Source organism: Mus caroli, unplaced genomic scaffold (assembly GCF_978045245.1).
Source record: "Mus caroli unplaced genomic scaffold, Mus_caroli_1 scaffold_6, whole genome shotgun sequence".
Classification (NCBI taxonomy): domain Eukaryota; kingdom Metazoa; phylum Chordata; class Mammalia; order Rodentia; family Muridae; genus Mus; species Mus caroli.
Window position 1 is genome coordinate 28,095,001 of NW_028227261.1, and position 17,459 is coordinate 28,112,459.

The window sequence follows — 17,459 nt, forward strand, 5'->3', positions numbered from 1 at the left end:
CTGACTCCACTCTCCAAGTTAGAAACACTGGGGTGGGGTAGCCCTTTGATAATGGGCAAACGGTGCCTAGTGGACCAGACACGGCTTTGAGTTGGACCAAGGGCATTGCAAGTCCTACTGAAAGATGGATTCGAATCCACACCACTGTCATTCTTGAGCAAGGGGTGGACAAAGAGGAGGTTCTTCATTCATGCCAGAGCCTGTCATCCGCCATTCTAGAGTCCTGAGGACTGCCTTTTTTTCCCTTTCCATTACAGACAATGAGAAATTTACAGTTTTTTAATGTTGATCTCTGTATTTGTTGTTTTTTAATTTTTAAAAAATTTTATAAGATTAGATGTGTCGGGCTGGAGAGATGGCTCAGTGGGTAAGAGCACCCGACTGCTCTTCCGAAGGTCCGGAGTTCAAATCCCAGCAACCACATGGTGGCTCACAACCATCTGTAATGAGATCTGACTCCCTCTTCTGGAGTGTCTGAAGACAGCTACAGTGTACTTACATATAATAAATAAATCTTTAAAAAAAAAAAAAGATTAGATGTGTCTATGTACCGTATGTATTCAGTGCCCATGGAAGCCAGAGAGGGCATTGGATCTCCTGGGCCTGGACCTAGAGTTACAGATGGTTATGAGCCACCATGTGGATGCTGGGAATGGAACCCTGGTCCTCAGAGAGAGCAGCCAGCGCTTTTGACAAATGACTCATCACCCCATCCTGAGCTTTCATCTCTTTATATTGAACCTGTTCCTAATCTGTTTCCAACACATCTGGCTACTTGACAACCTTTGTTTTTAACCTCGACCAGTGAGGTGGGACTCACATTTTGTGTAAAAAGAAGCACCTTACAATTTAGAGACAGGCATAGCTTTGCACACCACCCATTCGCTCACACAGGGAGTCTAGCAAACATATGGTTTTGCATGATGTAAGCAAGATACTGGGTTATGTACACAGACTTGCATTCCCTGGTCAGGTGAATGTACATCTAAATGCATTCCAAGTAGAGAGAGAATTTCTTGATGAAAAGGCCTTTGTTGACGGTACAATGGTCAAGTGTGTGTGCTTGTGTGTGTGCTTGTGTGTGTGTACTTGTGTGTGTGCATGTGTGCTTGTTCGTGGGTGTGTGTGCTTGTGTGTGTGTTTGTGCGTGTGTGTGCATGTGTGCATGTGTGTGTGCGTGTGTGCATGTGTGTACACGTGTGTGTGTTTGTGTGTGTGCTTGTGTGCTTGTGTGTATGTGTGTGTGTGCCCGTGTGTGTGTGTGTGTACATGAGAGGGGGGTGATTTTGTGACAGGGTAACACTATGTAGCTCTGACTAGTTTGGAACTCCATCTGTAGCCCAGGATGTTTTAGAACTCACAAAGACCCTCCCGCCTCTACCCCCACGTGCTGGAATTAATTAAGGTGTGTGTCACCACACCTGGCAACGGTGGTCATGTTTCAGATGAGGAATCTTCACTTCCAGTTCTGTGTCCCTGTCTAGCTTCCTTTGTGACTTCTCATGACCCAACTCTTTGGTGTAAACAGATGCATGCAGGGGTGAACAGTAGAAGACAAGACACCTATCTGTAAAAGATGGATGCTTCTGATGTCTTCTTGTGTTTCTTGTGTTGGCTGGTTTGTTTGTTTGTTTTTTGCTTGCTTGTTTTATTTTGTTCTTTTTTTTTTTAAGATTTATTTATTTATTTATTTATTTATTTATTTATTTATTACATGTAAGTACACTGTAGCTGTCTTCAGACACTCCAGAAGAGGGAGTCAGATCTTGTTACGGATGGTTGTGAGCCACCATGTGGTTGCTGGGATTTGAACTAAGGACATTCGGAAGAGCAGTCGGATGCTCTTACCTGCTGAGCCATCTCACCAACCCTATTTTGTTCTTTTTTGAGACAAGTCTCTGTATTTGGTCCTGGTTGTTCTGTACTTGCTGTGCAGATACAGCTGGCCTCAAACTCAGGAAATCTGTCTCTGTGTGCTGGGATTAAGGAGATGGTCCATGACAGACAGCTGTGATTTGATTTTGCTTTTGCCAGAACCCAGCAGTGTGTTGTTGGGAAAGATCACTGAACGTCTCTAATCTCACAGATCTTCTTATGACTTATCTATTGGCTGGTGCGTGCATTTTTTAAAACTATGTGTGTGTGCGTGTGTGCACATGTGTGCATGTGTACATGAGTCTAGGTGTCTATCAAAGGAGGCAGAAGAGGGCATAGAATACCTTAGTGGTAGAGTTGGGAGACAACTTGTTGGAATCTGGGAGCTGAACTTGGGTCCTCTGCAAAAGCAGTATGAGTTCCTAGTTGCTGAGCCATCTCTCCAGCCCTCTGTGTACGCGTCTGTTCGCTGTGTACACATGTGTAAGCAGACGCTTCTGAATGTTTATGGGTGTGGAGGCCAGAGGTCAGGCGCCATGGGTTTTTTCTTTCCTTTTATTGAAACAGGATCTCACTGTGTAGCTCTGGCTGTTCAGGAACTCACTGTAGGAGACCAGGCAGCTGGCCTCAAATTCACAGAGATCCATCTGCCTCTGTCTCCTGAGTGCTGGGGTTAAAGACAGGCGCCACCACGCCCAGACAAAGTGTCATTCTTAGGGAGCTGTTCACCTTGACTTTCAAGGCAGGGTCTCTTCATCTGTTGCTCTGTGGTAAGTTTGGCTGGCCGGTGAGCTTCCAAATGATACCATCGCGCCAGACCTTGCACACGGGAACACAGGACTCAGGTCCTCGTGCTGTGCGACAAACACTTTCCTAACTGAGATGTCACCCCAGCCACTGTCTGCTCTTTAAAAATCTGTGTGCATGTGGGTGTGCATATGTCATAGTGTATGTGTGGAAGCCAGAGGACAAATGGGAGGCATTAGGACTCTCTCGATACCATGTCCTAGAGATCAAGGTCAGATCCTTGGCTTGGTGGCAAGGAAGATTACCTCCTGGGACATCTCACTGGCTCACAACCCCACCCTCTTCCCTTTAACATGGAGTCTCACACTGCACGTCAGGCTGGCTTTAAAAATCACGGCTATCTTCCTTCCTCAACCTCTTGAGTTTAAAGGTGTATACCAACACTCCTGATTTCTTTCTTTCTTTCCTTTTTCTTTTTTCTTTTTAAAGATTTATCTATTATATCTAAATACACTGTAGCTGTCTTCAGACACACCAAAAGGAGGCATCCACTCTCATTACAAATGGTTGTGAGCCACCATGTGGTTGCTGGGATTTGAACTCAGTTTGTAGACCAGGCTGGCCTCGAACTCAGAAATCTGCCTGCCTCTGCCTCCTGAGTGCTGGGATTAAAGGTGTGTGCCACCACGCCCGGCCCAAATTTTTTTTTAAGATTTAATTTTATTTATATGAGTACACTGTCACTGTCTTCAGACACACCAGAAGAGGGCATCAGAGCCAATTAAAGGTGGTTGTGAGCCACCATGTGGTTGCTGGAAATTGAACTCAGGACCAATATATATATATATATTTATATATATATATATTTATAATATATAATTTATTATATATTAATATATATATATTTATATAATTTATATATATATATATATATATATATATAAATTCAGGCTGGGCGGTGGTGGTGCAAGCCTTTAATCCTAGCACTCGGGAGGCAGAGGCAGGCAGATTTCTGAGTTCGAGGCCAGCCTGGTCTACAGAGTGAGTTCCAGGACAGCCAAGGCTACACAGAGAAATCCTGTCTCGAAAAACCAAAAAAATAAAAAATATATGAACTCAGGACCTCTGAAGAACAATCAGTGCTCTTAACCACCTTGAGATTACAAATTTGTACCCATCATGTCCTGCTACACAATTATCCTACCTACCTATCTACCTACCTACCTATCTATCCATTTATGTGTATGTACACCTGTGCATTGCATGCATACAAAAGGAGCCCCAGCATGCATATGGAGGTCAGAGGACAGTGTTGTGAGGATTGGTTCTCTCCTTCCACCATATGGGCCTCAGGGATTGAACTCAGGTCCTCAGGTTTGGCTGCAAGTGCCTTTACCTGCTGAACCATTAAGCAGGCCATATATATATATGGCCTGCTTAATATATAATATAATATATATATATTATATGTAAGTACACTGTAGCTGTCTTCAGACACACCAGAAGAGGGCATTTGGATCCCACTACAGATGGTTGTGAGCCACCGTGTGGTTGATGGGATTTGAACTCAGGACAGCAGTCAGTGCTCTTAACCTCTGAGCCATCTTTCCAGCCCCAGAGTCTCTTTATATAGCCCTGGCTGTCCTGAAACTCACTCTGTAGACCAGGCTGGCCTTAACTCACAGGGACCTACCTGCTTCTGCCTCCTGAGTGCTCAGATTAAAGTTGTGTGCCACCACGCCCGGTCTAGGCCCCAGTCTGACAGGTGACAGGTACTTTATGAAGGCCAGACCCAGCCCAGAATTCATTTCTTCCCTGAATGCTCTCTTAGTTCAAAACCAACTTCTTCTCCAGTCTCTGAAGATTCCTTCTGCTCCTTCTTCTGGGTTTCCTTCACCTCTGTATACCATCCATGGCTTATTATTATTATTATTATTATTTTTTTTTTTTTTTGGTTTTTCGAGACAGGGTTTCTCTGTGTAGCCCTGGCTGTCCTGGAACTCACTTTGTAGACCAGGCTGGCCTCGAACTCAGAAATCCGACTGCCTCTGCCTCCCGAGTGCTGGGATTAAAGGCGTGCGCCACCACGCCCGGCTTTTATTATTATTATTATTATTATTATTATTATTACTCGTTTTTGGCAGCAAGGGTTCCTAACCAAGGAGCCATCTCTCCAGCCCCTGAATCACCCTCCTTAACCCCAAACTTATCTCTCTGTTTTCCTTTTCTTTTTTTTTTTTTTTTTTTTTTTGTTCCTTTGAGACACACTGCATATCTCATTGGCCTGAAACTCAACATGTAAACCAGGCTAACATAGACCTAGTAGAAATCTGCCTGCATCTGCCTTCCAGTACTGAGAGCTCAGACTAAAGGCATAAATCATCACACCCAGTCTCTCTTGCTTTTTCCCACAGCTTCCAAAAATGTCAGTTCTAAAAGGTACCTTACTGCTCTAAGTACACAGACCATCTTCTGTGGGTACTTCGGTTATAGCTTAACCAACCTGTGTTTTCCTCGGGCCCATGTAAATCACAAACAGGATGCTCACTCACTCCCCACTCTTCTCTGGGAGTTCCTATCACTGCCAGCTGCTTTCTGGTCATAAGATAACTGAGCTGATAAGACAGCAATTGGAGCCATGACAAGTCGGCTTATGGTCTCACTGTCATGGGTTGAAGAAAGAGTGAATGTGTTTGTGTACTCATTCCTCTCTCTCTCTCTCTCTCTCTCTCTCTCTCTCTCTCTCTCTCTCTCTCTCTCTTTCTTTCTTTTTTTTTGAGACAGGGTTTCTCTGTAGCCCTGGCTGTCCTGGAACTCACTCTGTAGTTCCAGGCTGGCCTCAAACTCAGAAATCCCCCTGCCTCTGCCTCCCGGGTGCTGGGATTTGTGTACTCGTTTCTTGAGTCTCCCCCTCCCCACTCCAAGTTTCTGAGGCAAGGTCTCTTTGTATCCCAACTAATCTTGAAGTCCTGATCCTCCTGTCTCCACTCCAGGGCTGGAACTACTCACATGCAACACACACCAAGTCCAAGTCTATTCAGTGCTGGAGATTTGAAGCTTAGTGTACTTGGCAAAGCACTATCCACTGAGCTTCATCCACCACCGTTCTGAAGAAGTGTCTTGATTTGGCTTATTTCTCCATGGATGTGTATTTTTCTCCCATATCAGTACATTGTTTAAAGTCGAATACCCAAGAGGAAAGCACACTGAAAGTCCCAGGACCCATGAGATGCTCTGACTAGCTCAGATTGTGAGCCTGAAGAGGGTTACTCTCCAGTCTCATTTTCTCACAGTCCCATGCAGGGGTGGGTAAAGCTGCAGGGTACTTTGCAAACTCCCGTAAACTGAGCTAACTAACGTATGTAGGGTGGTGAAAAGGAGTTGACAATCTCAGTGACAGATGACAAGAAGGTTTGGACAAAATCAGGCACGCTAGCATTATCTTACTGTATTATGTTTTCAGGGGTTTCGTTCTTGATCCATTGAGTTTCTGAGAGAGGATGTCATGGAATCCAGGCTGGTCTCGAACTCGCTGTGTAGTGAGGATTGATCTTGAACTTTTGATCCAGCCTCTACCTCCCAAGTGCCAGGACCACAGACCTACCTGCACGACTATGTCTAGAATACAGCTAATATTTGAGCATAAGACCTTCAGATTCTTCAGCTGGGTCTTCTGAATTTTGCTAACCAGATGTCTCCCCTGCTCTCACATCCACTTGGACACAACATAAATTAGCAAGTCTTGTTTTGTTCCACTGCAAATGTGTGGCTCAAGGTGGGCCTCCCCAGGGCTTGCTTTGATCGTCTAAAATAGAAAGTCAAAGCTACGTATGACACTGTGCATCCAGCTACCTAAGATGCTGAGCAGAAAGTCAATTGAACACAAGAGTGCTGGACCAGCCTGGGCAATACATGGAAACCCTGTCTGAAAAATAAACACATAAACAAACAAACAAAACCAGAGGTTAGACCTCTGTAGGTGGGAGAATCTGTGCTTAGTCTCCAGGTCACCCAGTGATGGGTGTTGCAGGCGTCTGAGCAGGTGACACACAGTTTCAATTCTTTTATGTTTGTTTATTTGTTGGTTTGTTTTTTTTTCGAGACAGGGTTTCTCTGTGTGGGCCTGGCCATCTTGGAACTCACTTTGTAGACCAGGCTGGCCTCGAACTCAGAAATCCGCCTGCCTCTGCCTCCCAAGTGCTGGGATTAAAGGTCTGTGCCACCACACCCAGCTTCTTCTTCTTCTTTTTTTTTTTTAAGATTTATTTTTATTTATTTCATGTATGTGAGTACACTGTCACTGTCTTCAGACACACTAGAAGAAGACATCAGATCCCTGGTACAGATGGTTATGAGCCACCATGTGGTTGCTGGGAATTGAACTCAGGACCTCTGGAAGAGCAGTCAGTGTTCTTTTTGTTTGTTTGTTTGGTTGGTTTTTTTTTTCGAGACAGGGTTTCTCTGTGTAGCCGTGTGTGTGGGGTAGCCCTGTGTGTGTGTGTGTGTGTGTGTGTGTGTGTGTGTGTGTGGTATGTTGCAAAATAGATTAAACAACTGAGAGATGGAATAGGCCTTCTTGACATCAAAAACATGATCGAGAACCCCTTTATTAAGCCTAACACTCAGAGACAGGCACATCTCTGCAAGCTTGAGGCCAGCCTGGTCTACAGAATGAATTTCAGGTCTCAAGGCCAGCTTGGTCTACAAAGTGAGTTTCAGATCTCAAGGCCAGCCAAGACTATGCAGTAAGACCTTAGCTAAAATAAAGAAAAGAAAAGAAAAGAAAAGAAAAGAAAAGAAAAGAAAAGAAAAGAAAAGAAAAGTTAATCTTCGCTTGGCAAACCGATAATTGAGGACCAGTGCTCAGGAAGGAGGCACACGGGAGTTCCAGAGGCTTCAGAGGGAGCCTTGCTCTGACCTGGTTAGAGCACCTCTACTTCACTGGCTGTGTCTATGAGGTTCTGCTTGATTTCATTTGACAAAAAGTTTCCACAGCTAAACCAGGCAAGTGAGCCGAAGTAGTCACAGCCACCCGGGCTGCGCCAACAGGTTTCTCTCTGCTGCTGAGAAGCAAAGGCATGTTTGAAGAAACCCTCTGAAGGAGACTGTGGTTGAGTGTGGGGGTAGGGGTGCTGGGGTTGGGCTGAGGCTGAGGGTTGACTCTAAGGAGCTGGAACCTCTCAGCTTCGGTGGCTAGGCAGGGGAGTCGTAATGAAGAGGGACAGGTACCCTCCTTGGTGGAGGAGGCTGGAATGAAACTCTAGGTTTCCCCCAGAACTTGACAAAGTGTGTGTGATGTCTCCCAGGTAGTCCCCCCCAAAGGAGGAGGCTAGCAGAGCTGGGGAGGCAGGAAGTGGGTAACTAGACTAACAAAGATGCCTGTGGCGGTTTGCCCATCCCAGGTGGGAGGGTGGGACTAGCCTTGGGCCTGGGCCTCCTGTGAGCTTGTTGCTTGAGGGCTCAGAGTGAACCCAGTCAGAAGCTTGAATCCCACCTTTCAGTGCTTCTGTCTGCGGCCAATGGGGGCCTCTGAGCTGACAATCTCAGGTACTTCTTGTGACTTCCAGAGCAGGGCTCTAGGATGTCTGATGTTGGGGCGAGTGGCTTAGGGGCAGCTCCTTCAGGCCTCTCTACATTCCTTCAGGGATCATGGGCTGTGTCTGCAGCTCAAATCCTGAAGATGACTGGATGGAGAACATTGACGTGTGTGAAAACTGCCACTATCCCATAGTCCCGCTGGACAGCAAGACCTTGGTAAGAGGAAGATGGGATTAGTGAAGGGTTGGTGAAGGGATGGGGGCAGGGGAAGATAGGATTTGGTGGAGGAATGGGGGCAGAGGACATAAGATTGGTGAAGGGATGGCATAGGGTTGAAGGTTATGTATCCAGGAGAAAAAACTAAGTGGACCATAACTAAAGGCTCTGGAAAATAGCAGCACTCCTATCTTTCCTAGCATACATCACAGAAGAGGCCCAGCTAGAGGAAGGGACCTTCCTAATGTACACATAGTTGGTGAATTCAGAGACAAGGTTCAACCAGGCTGGAGAAACGGAAAGAAGAGTAGAGGAGAGGGGAGCAGGGGAGCTAGGGTCAGATCCTGTCTTTTTCTTTGACCCTAGCCTCATTTCCTACCCTGCAGTTGCCCATCCGGAATGGCTCTGAAGTGCGGGACCCACTGGTCACCTATGAGGGATCTCTCCCACCAGCCTCCCCGCTGCAAGGTGACTTCATCCAGCAGCCTGTGAAACATGATACGGCCTGGGGATGTTTGGTTGTTCGTGTCCATACTGTCTTCATCTTCTCTCCACCTTGTCTGCATCCTGTGCCTCTAGAATTCCACTGTTCCTGTCAGCCCCAGGCTGGCTTTTCTTGACTCTTCTTATCTTTACAGACAACCTGGTTATCGCCCTGCACAGCTATGAGCCCTCCCATGATGGAGACTTGGGCTTTGAGAAGGGTGAACAGCTCCGAATCCTGGAGCAGTGAGTATACTTCTAACCCACCTTGTCTGGTGTGTGGTGTGTGTGTGTGTGTGTGTATGTGTGTGTGTGTCCTCAGCCCTCCTGCACCCCTTACAGGCTCTGGCCTCAGCTGAGGGGTTTTGGAATGAGGTAGAAATAAATCTCCAGGGTGCTTGATCCAGGGGAGTAATTATCTGGCTTAATTGGGGACTCTGAGGGGTCTCCAGTGGCTATGTACACCATGATGATGGTCTCTGTGGTGCAGGAGCGGTGAGTGGTGGAAGGCTCAGTCCCTGACGACTGGCCAAGAAGGCTTCATTCCCTTCAACTTCGTGGCGAAAGCAAACAGCCTGGAGCCTGAACCGTGAGCAGGAGACCTCCGTGGGAATGGGGGTCACATCCAAGGATCTCAGAACAGGGCGCGGTCCGGGGAGTAGGGGATGTTTGGCTGGGATGGAGGAAGAATTGGACAAAGGTGGCACAGGCTTTTAAACCCAGCATTCGGGAGGGAGGGGCAGGCAGATCTCTGAGTTTAAGGCCAGTCTGGTGTACAGAGGGAGTTCCAGGACAGCTAGGGCCGCACAAAAAAAAAAAAAAAAAAATCGATCAACAGTCGACGGTCTTGCTTCTGTCTTATATAGTTGGTTCTTCAAGAATCTGAGCCGTAAGGACGCCGAGCGGCAGCTTTTGGCGCCCGGGAACACGCATGGATCCTTCCTGATCCGGGAAAGCGAAAGCACTGCGGGTGAGAGGGCTTGGTGGGCGGAGCCCGGTGTGGGCGTGGCTGTGAAGTGAGGGCGGGCGCCTCCGGGCGAGAAGGGGGAGGGGGCGGGGAGCTGTAGGAAACGGGGGCGGTGACCACCTGATTTATGGAAGGCCATCCGCCACATTTTCTTTTCCCTCTTCAACTTCTCTTCTCTTCCCTCCTCCCATCTCCAACCTTTCTTCAGGATCCTTTTCCCTGTCGGTCAGAGACTTCGACCAGAACCAGGGAGAAGTGGTGAAACATTACAAGATCCGTAACCTAGACAACGGTGGCTTCTACATCTCCCCTCGTATCACTTTTCCCGGACTGCACGATCTAGTCCGCCATTACACCAGTGAGCTCCGGCGGCATGCGTTCACCTGTGCCCATCCTAGCAGCCTCTCTCCCCCGCACCCAGTCCTTCTTAGGGACCCTCCAAACGTCTATCATTCCCCTTCAGTGGATGAGGGGTATAGAACCTGACCCTAGACCCTGCCGGCTAATGTTGAATGACCCACGTTTTCCCTCCCATGCCAGTCTGTTTCCCCTGCGAGGAAAGTGGAGAGAGGGTAGGGGCTGGAGGGAGCATCCAAGGTCTCTAGTGACCGCCTTTCCCTTCTCCTTTGTCCATGCAGACGCCTCTGATGGGCTGTGCACAAAGTTGAGCCGTCCTTGCCAGACCCAGAAGCCCCAGAAACCATGGTGGGAGGACGAATGGGAAGTTCCCAGGGAAACACTGAAGTTGGTGGAGCGGCTGGGAGCTGGCCAGTTCGGGGAAGTGTGGATGGGTGAGTGTGGCCCTCGGGACTGATTGGAAAGAGGAGAGGGAATGTGAGCTTCCTCTCACACTGGCCTATTCAGGATGGCTGCCTAGTTCGTCAGGATCTTGACCTCTGTAACTTCTCCACCCGTACCCCATCAGGGTACTACAACGGGCACACGAAGGTGGCGGTGAAGAGTCTGAAGCAAGGGAGCATGTCCCCCGACGCCTTCCTGGCTGAGGCTAACCTCATGAAGCAGCTGCAGCACCCGCGGCTAGTCCGGCTTTATGCAGTGGTCACCCAGGAACCCATCTACATCATCACGGAATACATGGAGAACGGTGGGTGCCCTGCTATGTCTAGCCGCTTGAGGGCGCTATTGTGGTCCCACTACCCTTTGGACCCAGGGAAGGAAGGTGCTTTTACAACTCTGACCTTCTAAAGACTCTTTTCTGGGTCCCTAAACTTTGGAAGAACGTTCCATCTGAGTCCCTGATCTGCAGTTTCTGTCCCTTTCTTCCAATGCGCACCTGGGTTTCAGAATGCTTGACCGAAGAAATGGTGTATGGTGCCTGAAGAGATCAGAAAGGCGTGTGGGATACCCTGGAGTTACAGCTGTGAGCTACTAGGGATCAAACGCGGGTCCTCTGGAAGAGCAGCCAGTGCCCTAAAACGCTGAGCTATCTTTCTAGCATGTTTGTTAAGGATCCAAGAGTCTGACTGCCTGGATAGAGTTGAGGCTTTATAATTGTATAGCTTTGGGCTGATCCCATCACAGCTTTCTGCTCCAAATAGTTCTTTTTCATCTGTAAAATAGTGGGTTTAGGGCCAGCAAGATGGCTCAGCAGGTAAAGGTGCTTGCTGACAAGCCTGATGAGCAGGAGTTCAATGCCTGGAATCCACAGGAGGGAGGGAAAGAGCTGGCTCTTGTCCTCTGGTCTCCATACGTGTGTAATGGCTCATGCATGTGCTGCCCCCTATGAATAAATTCATGTAATTAAAGCATAGTGGCACTAGTGGAAGAGCTGCATCTCTACATGGTTGCTATGGGGATGGAAGAGCAGTTCCTGTCCAGCCTTGCTTTTATGCGGGTTAGATTGTTTGGAGTGCAAATCTTCCAGGAAGGGAAACAACCCATTCATTGGTTAATGATACCTGGAAAGGGCAAATAGGCTTTCTTTTTGGTAGTTTCTTTTTTTCTTTTCGAGACAGGGTTTCTTCGTGTAGCCCTGGCTGTCCTGGAACTCACTCTGTAGACCAGGCTGGCCCTGAAGTCAGAAATCCACCCACCTCTGCCTCCTGAGTGCTAGGATCAGAGGTGTTTGCCATCATAACCAGCCGAAACCTGATTTTGATAATGGACACTGAGAAAAGCAGTTTGTGACCTAGGGATTTTCCCAAATACCCCAGGAGTGTAGACAGCGAAGGTATTTTCCTCTCTCTCTCTCTCTCTCTCTCTCTCTCTCTCTCTCTCTCTCTCTCTTTCTTTCTTCCGTCTTTCTTTCTTTTTTTGGCTCGGCTTTTCAAGACAGGGTTTCTCTGTGTCCCCTGCCTCCCTAGCACAGGGATTAAAGGCATGTGCCACCACCACCAGGCATTTTTTTTTTTTTTTAACACAAGGTTTCTCTGTATAGTCTTCTCTGCTCTAGAACTCACTCTGTAGACCAGGCTGTCTTTGAACTCACAGAGATCCCTCCATCTCTGCCTCCCACCTCCTGCCTCCCTAGGGATTAAAGCTGTGCATCACCACTCCCTGGCCTCTTTTTGTTGTTATTGTTTTTTGTGGGTTTTTTGTTTTTGTTTTGAGATAGGGTTTCTCTGTGTAGCTCTGACTCTCCTGGTCCCGAACTCCAAGATCTGCCTACCTCTGCCTCCAAAGTGCTGGGATTAAAATTGTGTGTCACAGTTGCTCTGCTAATTAGCTGAAGGAATTCATGACAGCTGGTAGGAACAGTGTAGAAGAGTGGTCCAGCTGGACAGGAAAAGGAAAGGAGAAACTTGTAGAAGACAAGAAATGAAGCAAAGAGACTTTGAAGGAAGAGTCTAGCTATCTGTGTGGAGAATCCAACAATAGTCTGTGATAGAGAAAGACAGGTCTATGGGAAGAAGACACAGGCATGAAGCATGTCAGCTTTGGCTGCTGTGGAGATGGGGCTCTGTCTTAACTAGAGGCAAGAAGCCTCTGGATCCTCTGCTCATATCCCAACCTAGCCCTCTGGAAAAGGCCATCCCATATGCTGAGCATCTCCTCCTTGTGCACAGCATCCCCCCTTATGCACAGCATCCCTCCTTGTGCACAGCATCCCTCCTTGTGCACAGCATCCCCCTCTTGTGCACAGCATCTCCCCCTTGTGCACAGCATCCCCACCTTGCACAAGCATCATCCCCCCCCTTGTGCACAGCATCCCCCCTTATGCACAGCATCCCCCTCTTGTGCATAGCATCCCCACCTTGCACAAGCATTCTCTCCCCTTGCTCACAGCATCCCCCCCTTCCACCCCCAAGCTCACACTCTTTTTTCTCAGTCCTCATTCTTCCTTGCCATGGTCAGGCACTGCTTCCAGATCCTAGGTGGATCTGGAAGGGTCTACAGGCTTCCTCCTGGGCAATTTAAGTCAACAACTCTTGCTTTTGCTCATAGGGAGCCTAGTAGATTTTCTCAAGACTCCCTCGGGCATCAAGTTGAATGTCAACAAACTTTTGGACATGGCAGCCCAGGTAAGGAGCCAGGCAAAGGGCTGGGTATGGCTGCAGATCAGTGGGGTAAGAACTGGTGACCTATTCCTGGCCTGCAGATTGCAGAGGGCATGGCGTTCATCGAAGAGCAGAATTACATCCATCGGGACCTGCGCGCCGCCAACATCCTGGTGTCTGACACTCTGAGCTGCAAGATTGCAGACTTTGGCCTGGCGCGCCTCATTGAGGACAATGAGTACACGGCCCGGGAGGGTAGGTGTGGGATAGAGAGGAGGTTCATGGCCAGCAGGAGAGCAAGCACACACAGGCGGACTAACTTTGCTTCTCTCTAGGGGCCAAATTTCCCATTAAGTGGACAGCACCAGAAGCCATTAACTATGGGACCTTCACCATCAAGTCAGACGTGTGGTCCTTTGGGATCCTGCTTACAGAGATTGTCACCCACGGTCGAATCCCTTACCCAGGTGAGCTTTCCTTAAGACAAGCAACTCTAAATCTTCAAGGAAGGGGAGCCAAACCATACCTTCCTGCTCACCTCTACCCAGGCTCAGACTCTGAAACCTCGAGTTACCTCTCTCCCATCCATTTGGGCTTGTGACTCCGAAATCTTCTGTTAGATGCTTCATTCCATCTCTGCCTCTGAGTGCCCACTTCCCAAAATTCCAGTTCTTCCTTGCTTGGTTATAGCAGAGGCTACCTAGTATGTCAGAAGTGGACAGGAGGTACAACCTTCCTCTCTCTCTCTCTCTCTCTCTCTCTCTCTCTCTGTGTGTGTGTGTGTGTGTGTGTGTGTGTGTTTGAGACAAGGTTTCTCTGTTTGGCCCTGGCTATCCAGGAACTCACCATGTAGACCAGGCTGGCCTTAAAACTCAGAGATCCATTTTGTCTCTGCCTCCAAAATGCTGGGACTAAAAGTGTGCCACCACTGCCTGACCTCCAGTTTCTTCATAGGAGATCAGAATAGTGCTTAGGCCACACTAAGTCATTACTAGTCATTACTCTGGGAATGTCATGTTGCCCTCTGAGCTTCAGTTTCCCCACACGTAGAACAAGAGACTTTGTGAAACACTTTGACCGAGCTGCTTAGTAAGCACTGATCTTTCCTACTGAGATGTCACAGCTAAAGAGAGAAGCCATGTAGATCCCTCCTTCTAGGAAAGGTCCTTACCCCGTGTTCAACCATGATAGGTAGGATTTTATTGAATGTCTGTTTTTTAGCCATTAGGTTTTTTTTTTTTGGAGACAATGTCTTACGTAGCCTAAGCTAACCTCTAACACTCTATGAATCTGAAGATGTCCCCTGAGCTCCCAATACTCCTGCTTCTGCCTCACTGGGAGGTGCTTGTATTACATAGCATGTGCCTATGTACCTGGGGATCAAACCCAGGTCCTGTGCATGCAAGGTAAGTGCGCTGCCCCTGAGCCATGCTCTAAGCCTGGGGGTGGGATTTTTCTAGAAGGAATTTGATAACCTCTGTGGGAAGAAAACGCCACAGAAAAGAGTAGGAGGTTATAGAGTTCAGAGGTCAGATTGGCAGAAACTTCCCACAGGCCCAAGGCAATAGGCACTTTAAATTTGATGTAAAGGCACTTTGAATCTCACAGTTAGAGGCTAGAAGAGTTCCCAGCTCTGGGCTTGTTCTATCTCACAGCCCAGTATTCATCTCCTAGGCCCAAAAGCTAGAGATACCTCAACACTGCCCTGGCTGTGGGCTCTCATCCCATCCTGAGCCCTGACTACCCCATCATTGCCATCAAATACGAACAACCCCAGGTACACCTTATAAAAGAACACCCCCTAGTCAGGCACCTCTTATATATGATTCTTTTAGTCCTCGTTAAAACTCGGTGATTCACTCTATGCCAGAAGAGGAAGCCGAGGAGGTGACCCAGTCAAGGTCCTGCGGCTGGCATGTATGTTATTGAGTGTGTCGGCACTATAGTCGTGGGCCTGACATTCATTCAGCAGGAAATGCTAGTGTGCCTTACCTTAATGAAGACTAGCATCAGGTTGGATTGGTAGTTCCATATTCTGAACCTTACCTGTGTTGGTCAGCATTCCATTACTGAAAACAAAAACAACCAAAGACTCCCGAGACATTTTCAGGTGACCCAAGCTTGGGTGACTTGCTGAGTAAGCCTGATGACCCAAGTTCAATCCCCGGTATTCCTGGAAGGGTAGAAGAAGAAAACCTGCATTCATTCATTCATTCATTCATTCATCTATTTTTGATTTTTTGGAGACAGGGTTTCTCTGTATAGTCCTTGGCTCTCTTGGAACTCACTTTGTAGACCAGGATGTCCTTGAACTCCCAGAGATCTGATTGCCTCTGCCTCCTGAGTATTGAGATTAAAGGCAGGGTGGCCTGGCTGAGATCCCATACTTAAAAATTGTTGTCTGAGGGGGATGGGGAGACTGGAGAGATGACTTAGTAGCTAAGAGCACTGGCTGCTCTTCCAGAGGACCTGGGTTCAGGTCTCAGCACCCATAAAGCAGATTACAGCTGTCTGTAATTCCAGTTCCAGAGAATTTAGTGCCCTCTTCTGGCCTCCTTGAGCACTGCACACATGCGATATGTGTACATGGAAAACACACTTACAGAAATAAAATTTTAAGCTGAAAATGGTGGCACACACCTTTAATCCCAGAAACACATGAATCTGAGTTTGAGACCAGCTTGATTTACAGAGTTCCAGGACAGCCAGGGATATAGAGAGAAACCCTGTCTTGAAAAACAAAAAACAAGAAACAAAAAAAAAAAGAAAGAAAGAGAGAAAGAAGATAGATAGATAGATAGATAGATAAAATAGATAGGAAAGAAAGAGAACTGGAGTCAGTTTAGCATCAGCCTTGCTTTTGAGTTTCCAAAGATTAAAGTCTTGATGTTTTTTCTTCCATCAACGTTCCAGGAATGACCAACCCTGAAGTCATTCAGAACCTGGAGAGAGGCTACCGAATGGTGCGACCGGACAACTGTCCGGAAGAGCTGTACCACCTCATGATGCTGTGCTGGAAGGAGCGCCCAGAGGACCGGCCCACGTTTGACTACCTTCGGAGCGTTCTGGATGACTTCTTCACAGCCACAGAGGGCCAGTACCAGCCCCAGCCTTGACAGGCCTTTTGGTCCCAAGATCCTCCCAACCACTGTGCCCTGGCTAGGGCAGATGGAATTCTTGTGGCATATCTGTGTGGCCTGTGCACCCATGGACTCTGACTCTGTACATGAAACCTGTGTGTGTGCCACACTTAATGCAGTTTCTGTCTTGTACACACATCTGTAGGTATATGGGTTCTACACATGTGTCTTATACCTGTGGAGCATGTGAGTCTAAGCCTTGAATACCTCCTAAGATGTCTCTTCCTATACTGTTCCATTTCCTGAAGCCATAGAGAGGAGAAGGCCTGGGATTGATGAGTGTCTCTGTCTACCACTGCCTTTCAGAGGGCCTCCAGGAAGGCAGGCCCTCCTTGTGGGCTGCCATCCAATCTCATGTCTCTGTGTGTTCTGCCCTGGTGCCTAGCACACACCAGGAGCTCAATAAAAGTCTGTTGAATTAAGGTTGTATATTTTTCTACTGCATACTTTATTTCTTTATGGCAAATAGTGTGGGGGGTCAGATGATGGAGACTGGGGTTACTGTTGGATCACCCACACTAGATTCTCCTGTTCTGAGTTGCCACTATCACTACAGGATATTCTACCTATAATCTAAGTGTATCTCTCCACTGAACATGGAATGAGCCATTATCATGTAAAACATATGGTGTGAAGCCCTGCTGATTGAGAGTCAATTCACCTGAGTCACAAGTGCTGGGGTCTCTGGGGAGTTATCACTCAAACCATGTCGTATACCATCTCAGTTAAACAAGACTAGTTTGAGCCGGGCGATGGTGCCGCACACCTTTAATTCCAGCACTTGGGAGGCAGAGACAGGCAGATTTCTGAGTACCAGGCCAGCCTGGTCTACAAAGTGAGTTCCAGGATAGCCAGGGCAAAACAGAGAAACCCTGTCTCAAAAAGGGCATCAGATCTCATTATGGATGGTTGTGAGCCACCATGTGGTTGCTGGGATTTGAACTCTGGACTTTCAGAAGAGCAGTCAGGTGCTCTTACCCACTGAGCCATCTCGCCAGCCCTGTAGATTTATTTTTATATCTGTAAATGTTTTGC

At 47.7% G+C, this 17,459-nt stretch overlaps 1 protein-coding gene across 1 annotated transcript in view; it reads left to right on the plus strand.

Annotated features, from left to right (window-relative positions):
• Lck (LCK proto-oncogene, Src family tyrosine kinase) overlaps positions 1 to 16,827 on the plus strand; it is a 23,461-nt gene extending 6,634 nt beyond the window's left edge. Inside the window, exons 2-13 of the mRNA XM_021159293.3 lie at positions 8,267 to 8,376; positions 8,763 to 8,844; positions 9,015 to 9,105; positions 9,350 to 9,448; positions 9,726 to 9,829; positions 10,035 to 10,184; positions 10,465 to 10,617; positions 10,752 to 10,931; positions 13,232 to 13,308; positions 13,386 to 13,539; positions 13,620 to 13,751; positions 16,198 to 16,827. Coding sequence (XP_021014952.1) covers positions 8,272 to 8,376; positions 8,763 to 8,844; positions 9,015 to 9,105; positions 9,350 to 9,448; positions 9,726 to 9,829; positions 10,035 to 10,184; positions 10,465 to 10,617; positions 10,752 to 10,931; positions 13,232 to 13,308; positions 13,386 to 13,539; positions 13,620 to 13,751; positions 16,198 to 16,400 — 1,530 coding nt within the window. The 5' untranslated portion in view covers positions 8,267 to 8,271 and the 3' untranslated portion in view covers positions 16,401 to 16,827. The remainder of the gene's footprint in view (positions 1 to 8,266; positions 8,377 to 8,762; positions 8,845 to 9,014; positions 9,106 to 9,349; positions 9,449 to 9,725; positions 9,830 to 10,034; positions 10,185 to 10,464; positions 10,618 to 10,751; positions 10,932 to 13,231; positions 13,309 to 13,385; positions 13,540 to 13,619; positions 13,752 to 16,197) is intronic.
• Positions 16,828 to 17,459: the final 632 nt, after the last annotated feature.